We start from the raw sequence: 20,367 nt of genomic DNA, 5'->3' as shown, positions 1-20,367 counted from the left end.
AAGGGGAATTAAAATGAGTGGCGACTGGGAGGTCAGGTCAGCCCCTGTGGGTCTGGCTGAGATGCTCGCCGAAACGTGCCCTGAATTTACATTTGGTCTCCCCGGTGTAGAGAAGATCACATCAGGAGCACTGGATACAATGAGCTAAGTTGGAGGAGAGGCAGGATTGTTTGGGGCCCTCACTGGAGGGGAGGGGTGGTATGCAGCAGCTTTTGATTATTTTACAGTGCCGGGGAAAGCTACCGGTGGGGAGAATGGCACAAACCAAGGATTGGGAAAGGCAGAGAAGGATGGGGAGGGGAAGATGTTCTTGGCAGTGGGGTCTAATTGGAGTTGGCCGAAGTGTGTAAGGACAATACACAATGTGGAGACTGGTGGGATGGTAGGTCTTTCTTGCACTATGTCCTATGCACAACAAGCAAGCAGGTCAAAACCAAGCTGACCAATTACCGTGCTATCAGTGTAAACTTCATTATCAGTAATATGGAAAGGGTTGTCGACAATACTTTCAAGTACCTGCTCACTGACCCTCAGTTTGGGTTCCATCAAGGCCAGTTTCTGAGATCACGTGGTTCAAACACAGACAAAAGAGCTTAACTCCAGAGTGTAGTACCAGGGATTCCTTGCAAAACTGCAGTGTATGTTGGAGACATACCTGGCAGAAAGGAAGGTGGCTGTGGTGGATGGACGTCAAACATCTCCACCCCAAGACATCTCTGAAGGAGTTCCTCAGGATCATATGCTAAACTCAACTATCTTCAGCTGCTTCATGAATGATTTCTCCATCATAAAGTCAGAAGTGGGATTGTTCATTGATTGCACAATGCTCAATACCATTTGTGACTCCTGCGATTCTGAAGCAGACCTGATGGAGGAAGATCTGGACAACAATATGCTAAATGACAAATAATATTCATGCTACACAAAGGGCTGAGTAATAACCATCTGCAACAGATGAGAATTTCCTGTTGATGTTCAATAGAATTATCACCATCAAATCCACCACCATCAAGGACCTGGTAGTTACCATTGACCAGAACCTGAACTGGACTAACCAAATAAATATTGTGTCTACAACACCAGGTCAGAGGCTGAGAGTTCTGTGGTGAGTAACTCACTCCTGTTCACCATCTACAAGATGCAAGCCAGAATGTAATGGGATACTCTTCATTACCTGGATGAATGCAGCTCCAACAACATTCATGAAGCTTCACACCATCCTGGACAAAAAGGAGCCCAACCACCACCTTCAACATTCACTCCCTTCACCACTGACACATAGGGGGCAGTGTTTACCATTCACAAGATGTACTGCGCTAACTCACCAAGCCTCCTTTGACAGCACCTTCCATATCCACAACCGCTACCAAGTAGAAGGACAAAAACTGAAGACAAATAGGAATATCATGACCTGCAAGTTCCTATCCAAGCCACTCACCATCCTGACTTGGAACCACATTGCTATTCCTCCACTGTGGCTGGATCAAAATCCTGGAACCACTTGGTGCATAAGTGCACACTCCAGGGCTGTACAGGTTCAAGAGGACAGTTCAACATCATCTTCTCCATGGCAATTAGGGATGGGTAACAGAAGCTGGCTTAGCAAGCAATGCCTAAGTCCCATGAATGAATAAAAAAAGACAATTCAACATATTACTTAATGCGCAAGAAACACATACAAATGTTTCAACAGCCAGGGGAACTAATGCAGTAAAACCCTTTAAGCAGATCATGATCCCTCTTAGTAGTGTTGGCACTAGCACTTTTAATATTGTATTTAGCTGTGGAGTTGACTGAGCTACATCATAATCGTTTTGCATTGCATCTTGTTGGTGCTTACGAGATCTGGCACATAAATCTCTTGAACAAGGTGAGGTTTCATGTATTTCCTATTAGAAATCAGTTTATGGACCTCATTTTGAAGTGTTGACTGACTATGTAGCACCCAAAGATTTGTGCAATGCATTGTTCAAATTAACTCACAACAGATACTAAATTTTATAAGTCATACTGACTACAAAGCAATATAACCCTAAGGAAATAGAATACTGTGTATCTTTCAATTTTGAAAAGAGCAAAAAAGTTAATTATGAATTCATCCATATAAGTAGTAGATCACTGCAGACAAATTACCCTCCTCGCATCTCACCAAGTATTGTCGCGAAGTGTAATTGTATACTTATAATTAGAACATAGAACAGTACAGGCCCTTTGGCTCTCAATGTTGTGCCGACTTCTTATCCTACTTGAAGATCAAACTAACCGACATACCATTCATTCCACTCCCTCCGTGACTCCCTAGTCAGGTCCACACCCCCCACCAACCCAACCTCCACTCCCGGCACCTTCCCCTGCAACCGCAAGAAATGCAAAACTTGCGCCCACACCTCCCCCCTTACTTCCCTCCAAGGCCCCAAGGGATCCTTCCATATCTGCCACAAATTCACCTGCACCTCCACACACATCATTTACTGCATCCGCTGCACCCGATGTGGCCTCCTCTATATTGGGGAGACAGGCCGCCTACTTGCGGAACGTTTCAGAGAACACCTCTGGGACACCCAGACCAACCAACCCAATCACCCCGTGGCTCAACACTTCAACTCCCCCTCCCACTCCACCAAGGACATGCAGGTCCTTGGACTCCACAATCGCCAAACCATAGCAACACGACGGCTGGAGGAAGAGCGCCTCATCTTCTGCCTAGGAACCCTCCAACTACAAGGAATGAACTCAGATTTCTCCAGTTTCCTCACTTCCCCTCTCCCCACCTTGTCTCAGTCCCAACCCTCGAACTCAGCACCGCCTTCCTAACCTGCAATCTTCTTCCTGATCTCTCTGCCCCACCCCCACTCCAGCCTATCACCCTCACCTTAACCTCCTTCCACCTATCACATTTCCAACGCCCCTCCCCCAAGCCCTTTTATCTTAGCCTGCTTGGCACACTTTCCTCATTCCTGAAGAAGGGTTCATGCCCGAAACGTCGATTCTCCTGCTCCTTGGATGCTGCCTGACCTGCTGCGCTTTTCCAGCAACACATTTTCAGCTCTGATCTCCAGCATCTGCAGTCCTCACTTTCTCCATCTTCCATTTGCCTATCCAAGAGCCGCTTAAATGTCCCTAATGTATCTTTGACTCGACTACCAATGCTGGCAGTGCATTCCAAGCAACCTACCTCTGACATCACCCCAAAATCTTTCTTCAATCATCCTCGTGATAGCCATTTCCACCATGGGAAAAAGTCTCTGGCTATCTATCTATCTATACCTCTCATCATCTTATACACCTCTATCAAGTCACCTTTCATCCTTCTTCACTCCAATGCGAAAAGCCCTAGCTCTTTCAACCACTCTTCTTAAGATATACCCTCCAGTCTAGACAGCAACCTGGTAAACCTCTTTTGCACCCTCCCTAAAGCTTCCACATCCTTCCTCTAATGAGTCGAACAGACTTGAACACAACACTCCAAGTATGGTCTAACTAGGGCTCAACAGAGCTGCAGCATAACCTCACGGCACTTAAACTCAATTCCCTAGCTAATGAAAGCCAACACACCATACGCCTTCTTAACAACTCTATCAACTTGGATGGCAGCTTTGAGGGATCTCTGGACATGGACCCAAAGATCCCTCTGTTCCTCCACACTACCAAGAATCCTGCCTTTAACCCTGTATTCTACATTCAAATTTGACCTTGCAAAATGAATCACTTCACACTTTTACAGGTTGAACTCCATCTGACACTTATCAGCCCAGACCCCCCAATAGCAACAGAGAAATGGAGGAGCAGATTGGGAGGCAGATTTTGGAAAGGTGCAGAAGTAACAGGGTTGTTGTCATGGGTGACTTTAGCTTCCCTAATATTGACTGGAACTGCCTTAGTTTAAATAGTTTGGATGGAGCAGCTTTTGTCAGTTGTGTCCAGGAAGGGTTCCTGACTCAATATGTAGATAAGCTGACTAGAGGGCAGGCTACATTGGATCTGATGCTTGGCAACGAACCATGTCCAATCTCTCAGTGGGAGAGCATAGCAGTGATAGTGATTACAATTCCCTGACCTTTACTATACTCATGGAGAGGGATAGGAGCAGACAATATAGGAAAGGATTTAATTGGGGGAGGGAGAATTAAAATGCTATTAGGTAGGAACTGGGGTGCCTAAATTGGGAACAGATGTTCTCAGGAAAATGCACGATAGAAATATGGAGGTTGTTTAGGGAGCACTTGCTGATATGGCTGGACAGGTTTGTCACACTAAGGCAAGGAAGATTAGATTAGATTCCCTACAGTGTGGAAACTGGCCCTTCAGCCCAACCAGTCCACACCGACCCTCCGAAGAGTAACCCACCCAGACCCATTTCCCTCTGACTAATACCAACACTATGGGCAATTTAGCATGGCCAATTCACCTGACCTGCACATGTTTGTGACTGTGGGAGCAAACCAGAGTACCTGGAGGAAACCCACGCAGACACTGGGAGAATGAGCAAACTCCACACAGACAGTCACCCGAGGCTCGAATCGAAGCTGGGACCCTGGTGCTGTGAGGTAGCAGTGGTAACCACTGAGCCATTGTGCCATCCCAAGAATTTAGAAGGTTGTTACTGAGACTGGAGGATTTGATTCTGAATAGATTGAGGCTGTTTTCTCTGGAGCATCGGAAGCTGAGGGGTGACCTTGGAGAGAGGTTTTCAAAATGGTGACGGGCATGGGTAGGATGAACAGCCAAGGTTTTTTCCCCAGAGTGTTGGAGTCCAAAACCTTTGCTGTATCACTACCTGATGAAACAGCAGTGCTCCAAAAGCTAGTACTTTTGAATAAACCTGTTGGACTATAACCTGGTGTGTGTTTTTTTTACTTGGTAAAGGCTGGGGTTCCTCTGAAGAGTTATAGGGATAGAAATGCCTCTGAGTGATATCACTCTGTACACCAATTATACACTTGGCATGATATTCAGTTTTTTGAAGTCAATGGAACCAGAAACTGAGTAAATTGCATTACAGGTGAGTAATTAAATTTAATTGATTTTAATTAATTAAAACTTCCTGCTTTGAACTACTATTCCTGATTGAATTTGACTTTACTGCCTCTCTCTAATGTGTTTTTTTAAATCCTGCAAGCATCATGTTATGGGTTAATAATCAGAAAAAAAATTAACGCTTAAAAGAATTATAAACATATCCAAACAAAACTTAATCTCAATGAAGACATTAACTGCCAACTCCTGGTTAGATTGGATCCATTTCCCACTGGCTACTAAATTTATAGAATTAGCCTGATCCTATAACTCAAACCCTCCAGTCCTAGCAATGTGAATTTCCTAGGAAACAATCAAAAACCTAGTGCTACTCCTGGATAACAATTAAGCTGATTGACCCCTGACCCCCGACCCCCCGCCCCCAGCCATAACCCGCCCCGCCACACACACACACACACACACACACATTTGCCCCAAATACTTCTTCCTGACCAGTGATGCCCCTGGCTAAATGTCATTTCCTTGCCTGCAAACAATGCAGACTGTGCACTGACATTTGCTGATTTCCAGTTAGGGAGTGTGAATGTTGAAAAGTGACAGAAGCAGTGTGATACTGACCATGTGGAATAGCTCATGCAAGTTGGAAACAGTTTTGTAAGAAAGAGTTATCACGCTGATTTAGAGGCATCAGCTTGAGAGAGTTTGTTTAAAACGAAGATTTTATAACATCTATGGATCCACATTTGTTTATTTTGAGTATGGATTAAGTCATTCTGAAAGAGATGGTTGTTTCAGAAATTCATGTCGCTGTGACACTGTTCAGCAGTGGCATCTGCCTTTAACATAATGTAAACAGGTTTGTCCACTCACTGTTAAACATTCCATTGTCAGCACAGTAATGTTTAGAGCATCATTTGTAATATGTAAATCTTTATGCAGAGCGCTGCTTGTAGTCATTAATCATCCATGAGATTTTCACCATTAGTAAAGACCACACAGGTTTGTTTCATTAACATTAAAAGTTTAGTGACCGTCCAGAGATGGTCCTGCTTCCACAACCTTCTTCTAGGTTTTCTCAATAGACACAGATTACTCAAGAATTCCCAGGAATAACCAACACAAGTTAAATAAACACCCAATGGTTCAATGAAACAGAAGATGGGAATTGCTAAACTAAGCCAAACTAGTTTCATCTTGTTCGCAACAGCTGCATGATACAAAAGGTAATGGAACTGTAGACTGAGCTTCACAATCATTTCAGCATGCAGCATATCCAGAAATAACACAAAGAACAATATCCATGTGGTGATCATTGGTTCAAAGTCATCTTTATCCTTTCATGTGTGCTATACTTAACACAGATTAGATGAGATGAGATTATTTACAGTGTGGAAACAGGCCCTTCGGCCCAACAAGTCCACACCAACCCTCTGAAGAGCAACCCACCCAGACCCAATCCCCTACATTTACCCCTTCACCTAATACTACGAGCAATTTAGCATAGCCAATTCACCTAACCTGCACATTTTTGGATTGTGGAAACAGAGGAGCACACGGGGAGAATGTGCAAACTCCACACAGACAGTTGCCTGAGGCAGGAATTGAACCCGGGTCTCTGGCGCTGTGAGGTAGCAGTGCTAACCACTGTGCCAACGTGCCGCCCACCATAACTTCTCAAATTACTCCTATAATGTATCCCAAAACTTTAATAACAATACTTACATTGCTGCTGGCCTGCGGTTGTGTTCGATAGCTACGCATAATGTTCTGGAAGGATCTATCCTCTTTTGTTACCTAAAAATAAAGTGTTGTTTTATATTGACTCAAAGCACAGTGCACATTACTGTTTTTCTAACATATGAAAATCAACGGAAATAGAAGTAGAGATGGAAAACTGGTTGACAATTTGCCAAGACCCCTCTTTACAAAGTCAAAACTTAACTCCTGCCACCATGCTGAGCAATTGCAGAGAACCTGCAAATAAGGTTCAGTAATTTGGGAAAAGAGCTATTAATATTACTGAAATGTGTTTGGGCAGAAGGATGAAAATGCAATGGAAAAAACATTAAAGCCATTTGGATGCATTGTACCTTAGTGTATAACCCTCAAACAAAACTGACTTGTTAGGCCACGTTTTGATTTCTGCTCAGAGTGTATCTCTTTACTTAAGAGTGCATGAATGATAGTTGGATTATGTAAAACTCTTAACTTTCATATTAAAGAGCAATATATACTGAATGTTTGGCACTTGCCTCAGGCCCTGATTGTTTATGGAATTTTTTTTAAAATCACAAATATTGGCAGGAAGGTATGTATGTTTGAACAGACTTGAAGCTTGGACTTTGTCATATTTTGTGACACCATCTTATTTCAATGCTAAATTGGAGGGATTAGGGCATACGTACTCAACAGAGTCTACAAGGTTAGTAACTACATTTTTGTCTCATACAAGGACAGTAGGCCCATGTGTTGGAGAGAGGATCAATAGATCAGTTGAAGCAGGCTTCATATTGCAGTTGTAAAGTTAGTTAACAATGTTTAAAAAAATAGCATACTCTTGCTATATCAGAAATGCAACGATTATAGGATGTTGTAGAATGTTTTTCAGAAATATTACATCCTTTATTGAAAACATATAGATAATAGGTCATTAAAATAACATGTTTAAAGATTTTTTAATTAATAAAGGAACCTTAAAACATAAATCTCCATGTATGCTATTTATTCTAACTTTTCATTGTGTCACATTCAATGCAGATTTTACCTTGGACATTATGTAAACAGCACACATCAGCAGCTGATCTAAGTGCCTATCAACCATCAGATCAGTGCAGTTGACCAAAGAATATTCAAAACATGTCCAGATTTTCCTCCTCAAATCATCAGTAATATCCAGTTTTGCACAGAGATCACGCAGACGAATACTTGCCAAATGATAAACCTAGTTTAACAACAGCAGAAACAGAATAATCTGAGATATTATGAAAATAGTATCAAATTCCCTCCCTCAACAACATCACACTATATCTAGCCTCCGCCTCCCCAGACTACACTAATGACCTGCACCTATGACAAATAGCTGTTGTCCAATTTTAATTCAGGATAATTTACCATTTAATTTGTGACAAATGTTGCTCATCTGAAGAGAAAAAGCACAGTACAAAACCTGATTGCTGTTTGAAACATTCACTCTCATAACTATAAAGAAACATACCTTTCTAAAGAACAGAGCTACTGAGCCGGTCTTTTTGGGTTTGCTGCTCATTGCTATTTGGCATTGATTTTGTCTCTGTCCTGGGGATTGCTGCATTGATACCTGTCCAGCAATCTGCACTGTAGTTCCGGGTAACTGGTGACTACTGGCAAGAGTCTGAGCAGTAAGGGGTTGAATGGAGTTTGTCACAGACTGGGCCTGTCCTGTAACACTGAGTTGAACTGGGATGAAAGTAATTCCTCCATTTTCATTTGCGATACCTTTGAATTAAAAAAAAAAGCAGTTTGCTGAAAACAAAGCAAGAAACAAGTGCCTTTTAACATTGACGTATTATTGTTAAGCAATTAATCACAGTAAAGAGCCTCAGAAATGACCTTAGCTATTTGAGATCGGGACTTAGCAAACTAGCTGAAAGAGCAGAAAGGATGATTTGCTCTTTGTTAGCCCAGAATTTCCAACTTAAATCCAAATAAACATTTTTTTCCTGCAATTGGAACACTTCAATTGAAATGTAATAGAATGTACATAAAGAAAATTTCAAATATTCCAAATATGGTTCCCAATTGAATTTTCTGAGCTAGTAATCATTTTGTCCTGGTTTTAAAACCTAAATAAACACCAACTATTTCCTGGAAATCTCATCCTATCCTTAGTTCATAATAGTGAAGGTAAAAAGATTCATATTTGAAAATCCTGTAAGATCCACTTATTAAATTACCTATAGTCCTGGGGTCAAGGTTAAATATTCATCATAAAAGTAGGGAAGACAGGAAGAAATAATACAATTTTATGTAAAAATCATTTACCTTGAACTGGTATAGTAACAGTTTGTCCATTGGTAGCTGTAACAGTCGCAGTTGCCATGGTTACTAAAGTCTGACCAGGGACATGTGCAATAGAAACAGTCTCACTAGCCACATTCTGGACTGGTACAGTTTGTTGCTGGGAATTTCTGAGGGAGTTGCTTGAAGGGTCAGGACTGTTGTCACTGTCCATGAAGAGTCTCCTCCTTGCATTACTTGCTGTTGGAGAGCTGTATCGATCATGCAATGTGGTGGGCGATGCAATGGTTTCTAGAAAGAACAGCAGGGAAACACCCGAGTAATAATTGTTGAGAAAACAGAAGAGTTTCTTCTGACAGCAATCTAGTGGTTTTATAAAGAGAAACCTTTTCTGAGAAAAAGATTAGGATTTTCATGTTAGTATTTTGGAAACTGTAATTGTAAACCCTCTTGCCCAAAATCACACAATTCAGAAAACACTACACCCTCACATCTTAATGGGGGTTTCTCTGGCTCAGAATTGCATCATTTGACACACCTGCCTATTAAACTAAGACGAAGGACCAATGTCAGGGAACCAAGCAGCTGTAAATTGTAAGTCTTTAGCACTCAGTATGCAGGGGCAACAGAAAATGCAATTAATGTATCAATTAGGATTGAAGGGTGGCAGTGTTAACACCCAAATTCCTAAAATGCGCTTCCTGGGCAGGATGCTGTGCAGCAATAGAGCTAAGGGAATGGGGTGTGAATTCATCATACCTTTCTTGCCACTCTCAGGGTGAACCTCCTTAAGTCGTGTAGGGGTAATGGGAGAATACATCTCACTGCTTCCTGTGTTTTCCAGATTTTCAAAGTAATGTGGTGGCATCACCTGGAAGAATGTACAAATTCTAAATTGATTCTATAGTTCCAAAATGTCACTACTTCAAACTTTACCCAGTTACTTCTAATTATTTTCTGTTAGTCAGAAGAAGTATTAAATTATTTGCGAAAAGAATACATTACATTGCACTTCATCCTCTTTTTCTGCTGAACTATTGTGTAAAGCTCTAACTGTCTTAAACATTCCCATATTTAATTCTAAGATGATTATTTTGAAAAAGGTTATTAACCCATCAGTTAACAGAGGAATGCCAAACATCCGTACAGCAATAAAGGAAGGATACATTTCTGGACTTCAATTAACTGTAATGAACATTAGTGGAATCTAACTGCCATATTGTTTTAAAGACATTAATCATTTAAAATTAAAGTCTAGTGAAGCTACCTCCAGCTCATTGTGTTAAAAAATTAAGTGTTCCCAGACTTCAGTAAATTTCTGCTATGCTTTTTTCAATTTACTGGGATGCAAACATCCCAGAAAAATAAACAGCGGCACGGTGGCACAGTGGTTAGCACTGCTGCCTCGCAGCGCCAGAGACCCGGGTTCAATTCCCGACTCAGGCGACTGACTGTGTGGAGTTTGCACGTTCTCCCAGTGTCTGCGTGGGTTTCCTCCGGGGGCTCCGGTTTCCTCCCACAGTCCAAAGATGTGCAAGTCAGGTGAATTGGCCATGCTAAATTGCCCGTAGTGTTAGGTAAAGGGGTAAATGTAGGGGTATGGGTGGGTTACGCTTCGGCGGGTCGGTGTGGACTTGTTGGGCCGAAGGGCCTGTTTCCACACTGTAAGTAATCTAATCTAATCTAATCTAATCTAATCATAACATCTCTAGCTGCACTTTCAGTGTGGTTTGTATCCGGTCTTTATAAAGACTGCTGGTTAGGCTGTACAATATCTGTACCAATGTCTGCAGAATTCACATTGTGGGAAAGGCACTGTAAGTTCTGCTTGGCAATCTTCAGGTTCTTTCATAGCAATAATCTTTTAACCAGTTTTAGGTTCAGAGTAGGTGCTGGAAGTCTGGACAATTGCAAACATTGTGGGTCTTGTTCAAGGAAGGTTGTAAAAATTGGACCAGCAATTACAGATCAGTCAATTTAACTTCAGAAGTGGAAAACCTCTGGAAAAGGTTTTTGGGATAAATTAATAGTTACATGGAAAAATGTAGCTTAAGAGATGGTGCAGTTTTGTTAAGGGAAAAGAATGTTCTAACTAACTTGCTGGCATTTTCCAGAGGTAACAGAGAGATAGAGTCATAGAGATGTACAGCACAGAAACAGACCCTTTGGTCCAACCCATCCATGCCGGCCAGATATCCCAACCCAATCTAGTTCCACCTGCCAGCACCCGGCCCATATCCCTCCAAACCCTTCCTATTCATACACACATCCAGATGCCTATTAAACGTTGCAATTGTACAAGCTTCCATCACTTCCTCTGGCAGCTCATCCCATACACGCACCACCCTCTGCCCCTTAGGTCCCTTTTATATCTTTCCCCTCTCACCCTAATCCCATGCCCTCTAGTTCTGGACTCCCCCACCCCAGGGAAAAGACTTTGTCTATTTATTCTATCAATGCCCCATATGATTTTGTAAACCTCTATAAGGTCACCCCTCAGCCTCCGACGCCTGAGGGAAAACAACCCAAGCCTGTTCAGCCTCTCCCTATAGCTCAAATCCTCCAACCCTGACAACATCCTTGTAAATCTTTTCTGAACCCTTTCAAGTTTCACAACATTCTTCCGGTAGGAAGGAGACCAGAATTGCACGCAGTATTCCAAAAGTACAGCCGCAACATGAACTCCCAACTCCTGTACTTAATACTCTGACCAATAAAGGAAAGCATACCAAACACCTTCTTCACTGGCCTATCTACCTGCAATTCTATTTTCAAGGAGCCATGAACCTGCACTCCAAGGTCGCTTTGTTCAGCCACACTCCCTCGGACCTTACCAATAAGTGTATAAGGCCTCCTAGTTGTGACAAGGGCAAGACTATTGTGTTGTGCATGGACTCCCAAAGGGTGTTCAATACCATGACATGCAATAGACCTGTGGGAAAGTGATATGTCATGGAACAAAAGAGACGGTAGCTACATGAACATAAAATTGGCTGAAGAATAGGAAGCGGTATGGGAATAGGTAGTTTTAGGACTGGGATAAGGTTTTTAGTGGAGGTCCCCAGGGGTTGATGTGATGTTAACAAAATAAAACCTACTTAATGTATTCATTTGTGTTCACTACTTTTTCATTTGTCCTGATTTTGTACAAGTAACTTGTATCTATAATAAACGGTGATACATGACATCATCTTTTCCTGTAGATTTTTCTTTGAAGCTGAAGTTGAAGTTTGAAGCAAAGAACCCTTCTTTCTCTTGAAAATATATAAATTATGCAGATCTTGCATGCAAAGAACACGTTCAAAGCTTGCAGATGGCACAGAACTATAAACTGTGAAGAGAGAAGAGAATCACAGTCTCCAACATGTAAATTGTGATCGACTGGTTGATCATCGAGTCTCTGACAGTTCATCTCATCACACATCCATGTTGCCTCTTTGCAATACATCAATCATCACACATCTGTGTGAATTCCACTTCCAGAAGCAGAGCAGCAAGGGAAAAGTGCATGCTCTTAATAGGTTTTGCTAGCTTGTTTTATCAGGTTTCAATCTGGTCCAAATGGACAATCATTGCAGGTCAAGGTAAGTTTGGTGGTCATGCTGGGTCTGTGGTCCTCCCAATTGAAAATAAAACACCACAACACTGTCTGGAGAAAAAAAATCAAAGACAAAGAAAATTGGTCCCACCCAGGAAACTTCTGTGCATAGCTGAGGAAGTTAACTGATGAATTCAGCAGGCGATTTCAGGAATTAAATGTGGTGGAACAGATCATCACATATATCTCAAATCCATTCCTTCAAGTTGGGTACCAAAGTCTATCAGGTATTTGATTCACAGAGTAGTGGAGTTGGTATAGAGATAATTATAATGCAAAATGATATTGAGCTGAAAGTCAGGTCAAGGGACAGCAATAACTGGGGCCTCGCAAACAAATAAAACTACCCAATCCTGTGTTTTTAAAGTGGAAGCTTACTTTGGCTCCACATACATCTGAGAGTCAGGATTGTTTCAAATGAAGATAATCAAATCCAAGTATTGCATCCATTACACAAATAACTATTTGACAGACTATATGTAACCAGCAGACTTAACCCAAACTTCAAGACAGGCAGATAATATGCAGTCACAGAGGTCATTGTGCTTAAAATGGTGATAACTACCAGTGTAGAACTTCATAAAGACATTGACAAATTGGTGGTGAGTGGATAGGTGGTAGGAGAAGTTCAATGCAGAGAAGGAAGATGTATTATATTTTAATACAAAGAACACAGTAAAAATTGAAGGGCACTGTTCTAAAGTAAGTGCAGGAGCACTCATTTCTGTGTGTATATACAGGAGAATACTGAGGAGAGATTTGAAAGGTGTTTCAAAATCACCAGGGGTCTAGATATGGAGAAACTGTATTTACTTGTAAAAGGAACAAGAAACGGAAGGCATGGTTTTAAAGTACTTTGCAAATGTGAGGTGAGAAAAATCCTTTTCACAGAGTGTATGGTCTGGGTTTGGAATATACTGTCTCAAAACGAGGCAAAGGCAAATTCAACTTAGGCATTCAAGAAGACATTGGATGATTATTTAAACAGAAACGACAGGGCTATGGGGAAAAGGCAGGAGCTTGGCATTAAGTCAAAATGCTCAGAGAGCTAGTTTGATATGATAGGCTGAATGGCCTTCTATATCAAGACAGTTTATTCATTGCCAAGTACCATGTACCCTGTTCTAGAATGGAAAGATACTTTGGAGACCGAATGTTACCCTATACCTATGCCTTGCTCATTTACTGTTTCGGGAAAATTTAGCAAAATTTGTACCTGTCAGGCAGGGAGGAAAGGGTCGTGCGAGGGAGCCGTGGTTTAATAAGGAATTGGAATCCCTTGTTAAATGGAAGAGGGCGGCCTATCTCAAGATGAGACGTGAAGGTTCAATTGGGGCGATTGAGAGTTATAGGGTAGCCAGGAAGGACCTGAAGAGAGAGCTAAGAGCAGCAAGGAGGGGACATGAAAGGTCCTTAGTCGGTAGGATTAGGGAAAACCCTAAGGCTTTCTATAGGTATGTTAGGAATAAAAGAATGACTAGGGTAGGAATAGGTCCAGTCAAGGATAGTAGTGGGAAGTTGCGTGTGGAGGCGGAAGAGATTGGGGAGACACTGAATGAATACTTTTCTTCAGTATTTACTCAGGAACAGGGCATTGTCGTCGATGTGAATACTGAGTCACAAATAAGTAGAATGGATGGCTTTGAGGTATGTAGAGAAGAGGTGTTGGAAATCCTGGAAAAGGTGAAAATAGATAAGTCCCCTGGGCCTGATGGCATTTATCCTAGGATTCTCTGGGAAGCAAGGGAGGAGATTGCAGAGCCATTGGCCTTGATTTTTATGTCCTCTTTGTCTACAGGAGTAGTGCCAAAAGACTGGAGGATAGCAAATGTGGTTCCCTTGTTCAAAAAGGGGAGTAGGGATAACCCTAGTAACTATAGGCCGGTGAGTCTCACATCTGTTGTGGGCAAAGTCTTAGAGAGAATTGTAAGGGATAGGATTTATGCACATCTGGATAGGAATAATGTGATCAAGGATAGTCAGCATGGTTTTGTGAAGGGCAGGTCGTGCCTCACAAACCTTATTGAATTCTTTGAAAAGGTGACGAAGGAGGTTGATGTGGGAAAAACGGTAGATGTGGTATATATGGATTTTAGTAAGGCGTTTGATAAAGTTCCCCATGGTAGGCTACTGCAGAAAATACGGAGATATGGCATTGAGGGTGAGTTGGAGGTTTGGATTAGGAATTGGCTGGATGGAAGAAGACAGAGGGTAGTAGTCGATGGCAAAGTTTCTTCATGGAGTTCCGTCACTAGCGGTGTTCCGCAAGGATCTGTTTTGGGACCATTGCTGTTTGTCATTTTTATAAATGACCTGGAAGAGGGGTTAGAAGGTTGGGTGAGCAAGTTTGCGGATGATACGAAAGTCGGAGGAGTTGTTGACAGTGAGGAAGGATGTGGCAGGTTACAGCAGGATATAGAGAAGTTGCAGAGCTGGGCAGAAAGGTGGCAAATGGAATTCAATGTAGCTAAGTGTGAGGTGATTCACTTTGGGAAGAATAACAAAAAGATGGGGTACTGGGCTAATGGTCGGATACTTGGTAGTGTGGATGAGCAGAGGGATCTTGGTGTCCATGTACACAGATCTCTGAAAGTTGCCACCCAGGTAAATAGTGCGGTGAGGAAGGCATATGGCGTACTGGCTTTTATTGGTAGAGGAATTGAGTTCCGGAGTCCTGAGGTCATGATGCAGTTGTATAAGACTCTGGTGCGGCCGCATCTGGAATATTGTGTGCAGTTTTGGTCGCCATACTATAGGAAGGATGTGGAGGCACTGGAACGGGTGCAGAGGAGGTTTACCAGGATGTTGCCTGGTATGGAAGGAAGATCGTATGAGGAAAGACTGAGACACTTGGGGCTGTTTTCATTAGAGAAAAGAAGGTTTAGGGGTGACTTGATTGAGGTGTACAAGATGATTAGGGGATTAGATAGGGTTGACAGTGTGAACCTTTTCCCGCGTATGGTGTCGGGTATTACAAGGGGGCATAGCTTTAAATTAAGGGGGGGTAGATATAGGACTGAAGTTAGGGGTAGGTTCTTCACTCAGCGAGTCGTAAGTTCATGGAATGCCCTGCCAGTAGCAGTGGTGGACTCTCCCTCTTTATGGGCATTTAAGCGGGCATTGGATAGGTATATGGAGGATAGTGGGTTAGTATAGGTTAGGTGGGCTTGGATCGGCGCAACATCGAGGGCCAAAGGGCCTGTACTGCGCTGTATTCTTCTATGTTCTATGTTCTATGTTCTATGTTAAAATAATGTTGGCCACGTTGCACAGAGGTACAGAGCTTAAGTCCAATTTGTTAACTCCTTCTAAAACCAGATAGTGAAGGAGGAAACCAGGTGCGAGTCTCTTACTTCACACTAGATTTATTTACAGAATGCAATGTTACATAAGTCAACTTCATCCCTAGCCAACATCCAGAAGTCTCTCTTTATACCATTTCGATAAATGAACTCAACAGATGAACAAATAAGCAAATCAACCCCTTGAAGAGGCTCTTTCAGGATATTGTAACAAAAAATAAAATTTAGGAAAAGAAACTGATCACCTCTTAAAATATTGTTTTGGGGCTTGACAATGCACTTTAAACCCTGAGGCACTCACCAATGGCAAAAGGCCTTAAGTATTCTGGTGGTCATAGCATTCTCCCTCTCCAGGGAGACTTAGGTTCAGAAATAACCATGTGGTAAAGAGATAGCTGTTCAGCTCATATGACCCACACCCATCAAACACCTGGGCACCTGGACCTTTCAATTGCCACCTTAAGAGGCTTAAGTTCACTCTGACAAGGAGGGCCAAGTTTCTCTTTTTGCTCTTTTATGTGTTAATTAACAAAATTTGTTTCTGGACTCTTAGCTTTCTCTCCTATGACAATGATAAGGTTATTTTCAAAGAATGACGAGGAGATCTAGGAGCTATTAAACTGCAAGCAGACGGTGTTCCTGAACTTGACAATTGGGGCTATGGGGAAAAGGCAAGGGCTTGGCACTAAGTCAAAATGCTCAGACAGCCGGTTCAGATGATAGGCTGCATAGCCTTCTACGTCAAGATGATTCTATGATTCTGTATTAATATTATTCATTACCAAGTATGAGATGCCCTGTTCTAGAGTGGAAAGATACATTAGAGAATGAATGTTACCTATAACTATCCCTTGCTCATTTATTTGTTGGGGTAAATAGCACCAAAACTTAAGAGAAAGAGAGCAGGGCTGCAGACAAGTGAAAGCCAAGATCCAACAAAAAAAGTGATCTGAAGAACAGATGATTAGCAGAAACAGCACAGAAGATGCAGCGAGTTGCTGACAACTGTGGCATATGTGGATTCTTCACTGCAGTCCAGACTACCTACGGCCCAGGAATCTAAGGACCGACCTCATTGAGAGGCAACAGCAGAGTGGCACAAGACAGTGACAACTTGTGGGAAGGAGCACTTTGAGGATTTCCTCATTCAAGACTCAGTCCTCGATGTGAGGACCTGACCATATTTCACAGCATACTACCGGTCACCATCTCAGCACAAGCCGAGACCAGCAGAATTCCAAATCCTGAAATCTGTATGTTGCATTAGGAAGCAAAAACATATCAGAGATTTATTAGCGACTTTACTGTAAATCTATAGTTTAGGATAAACTTATCCCCTTTGGATCAGTACGCCACTAGGGAAGATCTCAGCTCTTTTCTGAACTCAAATAAAACAAAAATCTAAAAACAAGAACCAGAGGCAGCGTAATGAAAACCCAAAACCAAAACGGGAGAACTGAAGGGAGCTAAATCAGAATATGATGGGAGAAAGGAAACGTGTACACCAAGATTTCAGCTCTATTTTAAATAAACCAAACTGCAAAAAAACAAATAACATACACTAGAATAAGGTGACATCAACTAAAAATCAACAACTAAAAAACCAAAACGAGGGAACACAAAGGGGGCTAAATCAAAATGACTTTTTGAGGCGTAGGTAAATGCACTGCAGACCTCTTGAGTTTTCTAATATATTTTCTAATCAACTTGTTCAAACAATTTATTACACACTGGAGCAGGTAGGACTTGAACCCAAGCATCCTAGCTCAGAGGTAGGGATACTACCACTGCATGACAAGAGCCATTTCCTTGTGAGTTTTAAAAATGTATATATCCAGAAGCACTACTGAATGTGTTTTTATCCACCACCAAGTCACCATGTTAACTTCCTTCTTTATCCTTTATAAATAGAATTTATTTCCTCCAAAAATCAGAATGATGGTGATAGTTTACGATGTAACTAATGTAAATGAAAAAATTGAACAATCAATTTAAGATGGACACTTGCCTCCTCACATGTTGGAACCTTGTTTTCTGCATCTTTAATTCCATCCCAAAGGGGTGATTCTTGTTTCCATGCCATATTTTCCAGAATTGTTTCCTCAATATGATTTAGGTGTTTCACTACCTCCCTGAAGAGACCATCCTCTGCTCTTATAAGTACTTCTATCACCTGCAAAGGAGGCAATCAACTTTAGAAATCTCATTTCAAAATATACTGTATATAAAATCCATCAAAAGAATTTCCAGTTGCTGCCACCACCTTAACATACCAGAATTTAATGACAAAGCTCTTTTCCCCCAAGGTGGAATAATTTCAGATAGTGCTTTCTGACAACCAGGAACAATTTCAGATTGGTGCCTCATTTTGCATTGCACTGAACAGGTTTACATTAGGGATCAGCATATGGATTGATTTAGAGTTTAAAAAATGTCATTGCAGTGCACTTCCAGATTGGGAAACAGTCTGTCAAATTTATTCACAGACCAATTGGAAAACAATGGATCTCTCCTGAACAGTTTGTTTGAAAAATATAGCCTGGATTTGATTTAAACAAAATTATTAAGGTCCATGCCTTTAGGTAGAAACAAACCTGCACTCATTTTACTGGGAAGTAGTCAACATCTGCAGCAGGATCACTGAATTCTCAGTGATTTGAGGCTCAGCCACTGATATGATGACAAGTCTTTGCTTATTGTTGGGGGGGGGGGGCACTGAAGGAAAATAAGGTTTTCTCATTGAAAATGCTGAAACATTTTTAAAAACTGATGACCGCAAATGTGAAATAAGACTACAATGTCAATGATAATAATAACAATTCAAAGTAATTACCAGCAAAATAAAGTCAGAATCTTTCTTCAAGCAACTACTCATGGAGAAGATAACCCTGTGAGGCATCATTTTAGAGTAATAATTTAAAAGGGCTCATAGAAGGTGAATTAGTATGCTGTGCATTGTTTACCTTGTAAAAGTGATAGGGTGGAAGGTCATAGATGTCAATGATCCATGAATAGTCCCCTGGAGGTTTATAAGAAAAGATAACTATTTCAAGGCAGCAAGCCAGAAGAGATCGGTGAAATATATCTTGTTCCAATATACCCTACATAGGAAACAGAATACAAAATAAAAGCTTCAAGCATTCATTTGATTAATTGATCCTTTATCATAAAACAATATCTAATAAATTTGCTAATCTGCAGTTCTAACTGGCCATCGTGACAACACATGCTAATGCTTTATTTCCCATGGCCATTTGTTCACATGTCGTTCACATTATTTTCACAGGGACAAAATCAATTGTGACAAAAAAATATCAAAACCGCTTAAAATGTGAAGTAAAATAGGATTGTAGAATAGTTATAGCATAGCTTAAATGCCATTCAGCTTTTCGTGCAGATTCTGTGCAAGAGCCACTCACCTAGCGCTCCCCTGCTCTTTCTTACATTCCTTCATTTCTTTCTTCAGGTGCTTATCCAACTCCCAACTGATTCCATATGCCTCCACCCACTAGTAGTGAGGACATCCTAACCACTCACTTTGAAAAAGGCACTTTTCCTTAAATTGATGCTGTTCTTTTGCCTTAAATCCAAACCTCTGGCTCTCTCCTGTCCCAGTAATGGAAACAATTTCTCCCCATCTCCACTGTTTAGACTCTTCATTATTTTGAACACTTCCACCTCTTAACTTCCTCTTCTCTAAGGAGAACAATTCCAGCTTCTCCAATTTAAAGAGATAAAGAGATAACTGAATCCCTGGAAAACCTTGTTGTGTATCTCTTCTGCACCCTCTATAATGACTGCCCATGCTCACTAAAGCCAGGTGTCCACAATTGGACAATACACCACACTGACCCAGATAATAAAGGTTCCTTTCTTTTACCCTCTGTATCGTATTTATCAAGCCCAGCATAATGTATGCTTTATTAATCATTTTTTAACTTGCCCGACCACCATCTAAGAATTAGTGCATACAAAACCCCAGGCCTCTGTTCCTGTACCCCTTTAAAATTTTATATTTCCTCCTCATTCTTCTTGTAGAAATGTAACTCTTTACATTTCACTTCATTATACATCATGTGATTGCCCATTCTACCAGTTTATTCATGTCCCTACATTTTGAAATTACACCCTGTACACCAGTCTAGGTTATTCATACAGATCAAGAAAAACATTGGTCCCAAAATCAACCCCTGGAGAACATCACTGTATATCTTGCCCCAGTCTGAAAAATAACTATTTACCACTACTCTGCTTCCCATCACTTGGTCTAATTTGTATCCATTCCATCTTTTTGACTTTTATTCCATGGACTACAACTTTTCTCACAAGCTAAATGAAAGTTTACATATACCACATCAACTATGTCATCCTCATCAACCATGTGTAATACCTCATCAAAAACACAGTCAAGTTAAACATAATTTGCCTTTAATAAATATATGCTAACTTTCCTTAATCCATGTTTGTCCATCCGACATTCAATATATTTCAAAT

The 20,367-nt window shown here is 41.3% G+C and overlaps 1 protein-coding gene across 3 annotated transcripts in view; it reads right to left on the bottom strand.

The window, feature by feature from the left end:
- The window catches only part of rbl2 (retinoblastoma-like 2 (p130)), a 112,968-nt gene that overhangs the window by 11,007 nt on the left and 81,594 nt on the right, over positions 1–20,367 (bottom strand). For all 3 annotated transcript variants that reach the window (XM_087995902.1, XM_087995903.1, XM_087995904.1), the window contains exons 9-15: positions 18,837–18,974; positions 17,882–18,046; positions 9,733–9,844; positions 8,998–9,264; positions 8,192–8,451; positions 7,742–7,918; positions 6,700–6,771 (exon numbers count right to left, since the gene is read on the bottom strand). In XM_087995902.1, coding sequence (XP_087852028.1) covers positions 6,700–6,771; positions 7,742–7,918; positions 8,192–8,451; positions 8,998–9,264; positions 9,733–9,844; positions 17,882–18,046; positions 18,837–18,974 — 1,191 coding nt within the window. The remainder of the gene's footprint in view (positions 1–6,699; positions 6,772–7,741; positions 7,919–8,191; positions 8,452–8,997; positions 9,265–9,732; positions 9,845–17,881; positions 18,047–18,836; positions 18,975–20,367) is intronic.

This window comes from Chiloscyllium plagiosum, unplaced genomic scaffold (genome assembly GCF_037043375.1).
Source record: "Chiloscyllium plagiosum isolate Xiang-an unplaced genomic scaffold, Cpla_swu_hap1 HiC_scaffold_17, whole genome shotgun sequence".
Lineage (NCBI taxonomy): Eukaryota > Metazoa > Chordata > Chondrichthyes > Orectolobiformes > Hemiscylliidae > Chiloscyllium > Chiloscyllium plagiosum.
The sequence above is the reverse complement of the archived record's forward strand: the minus strand, read 5'-3'. Positions and strand labels throughout refer to the sequence as shown.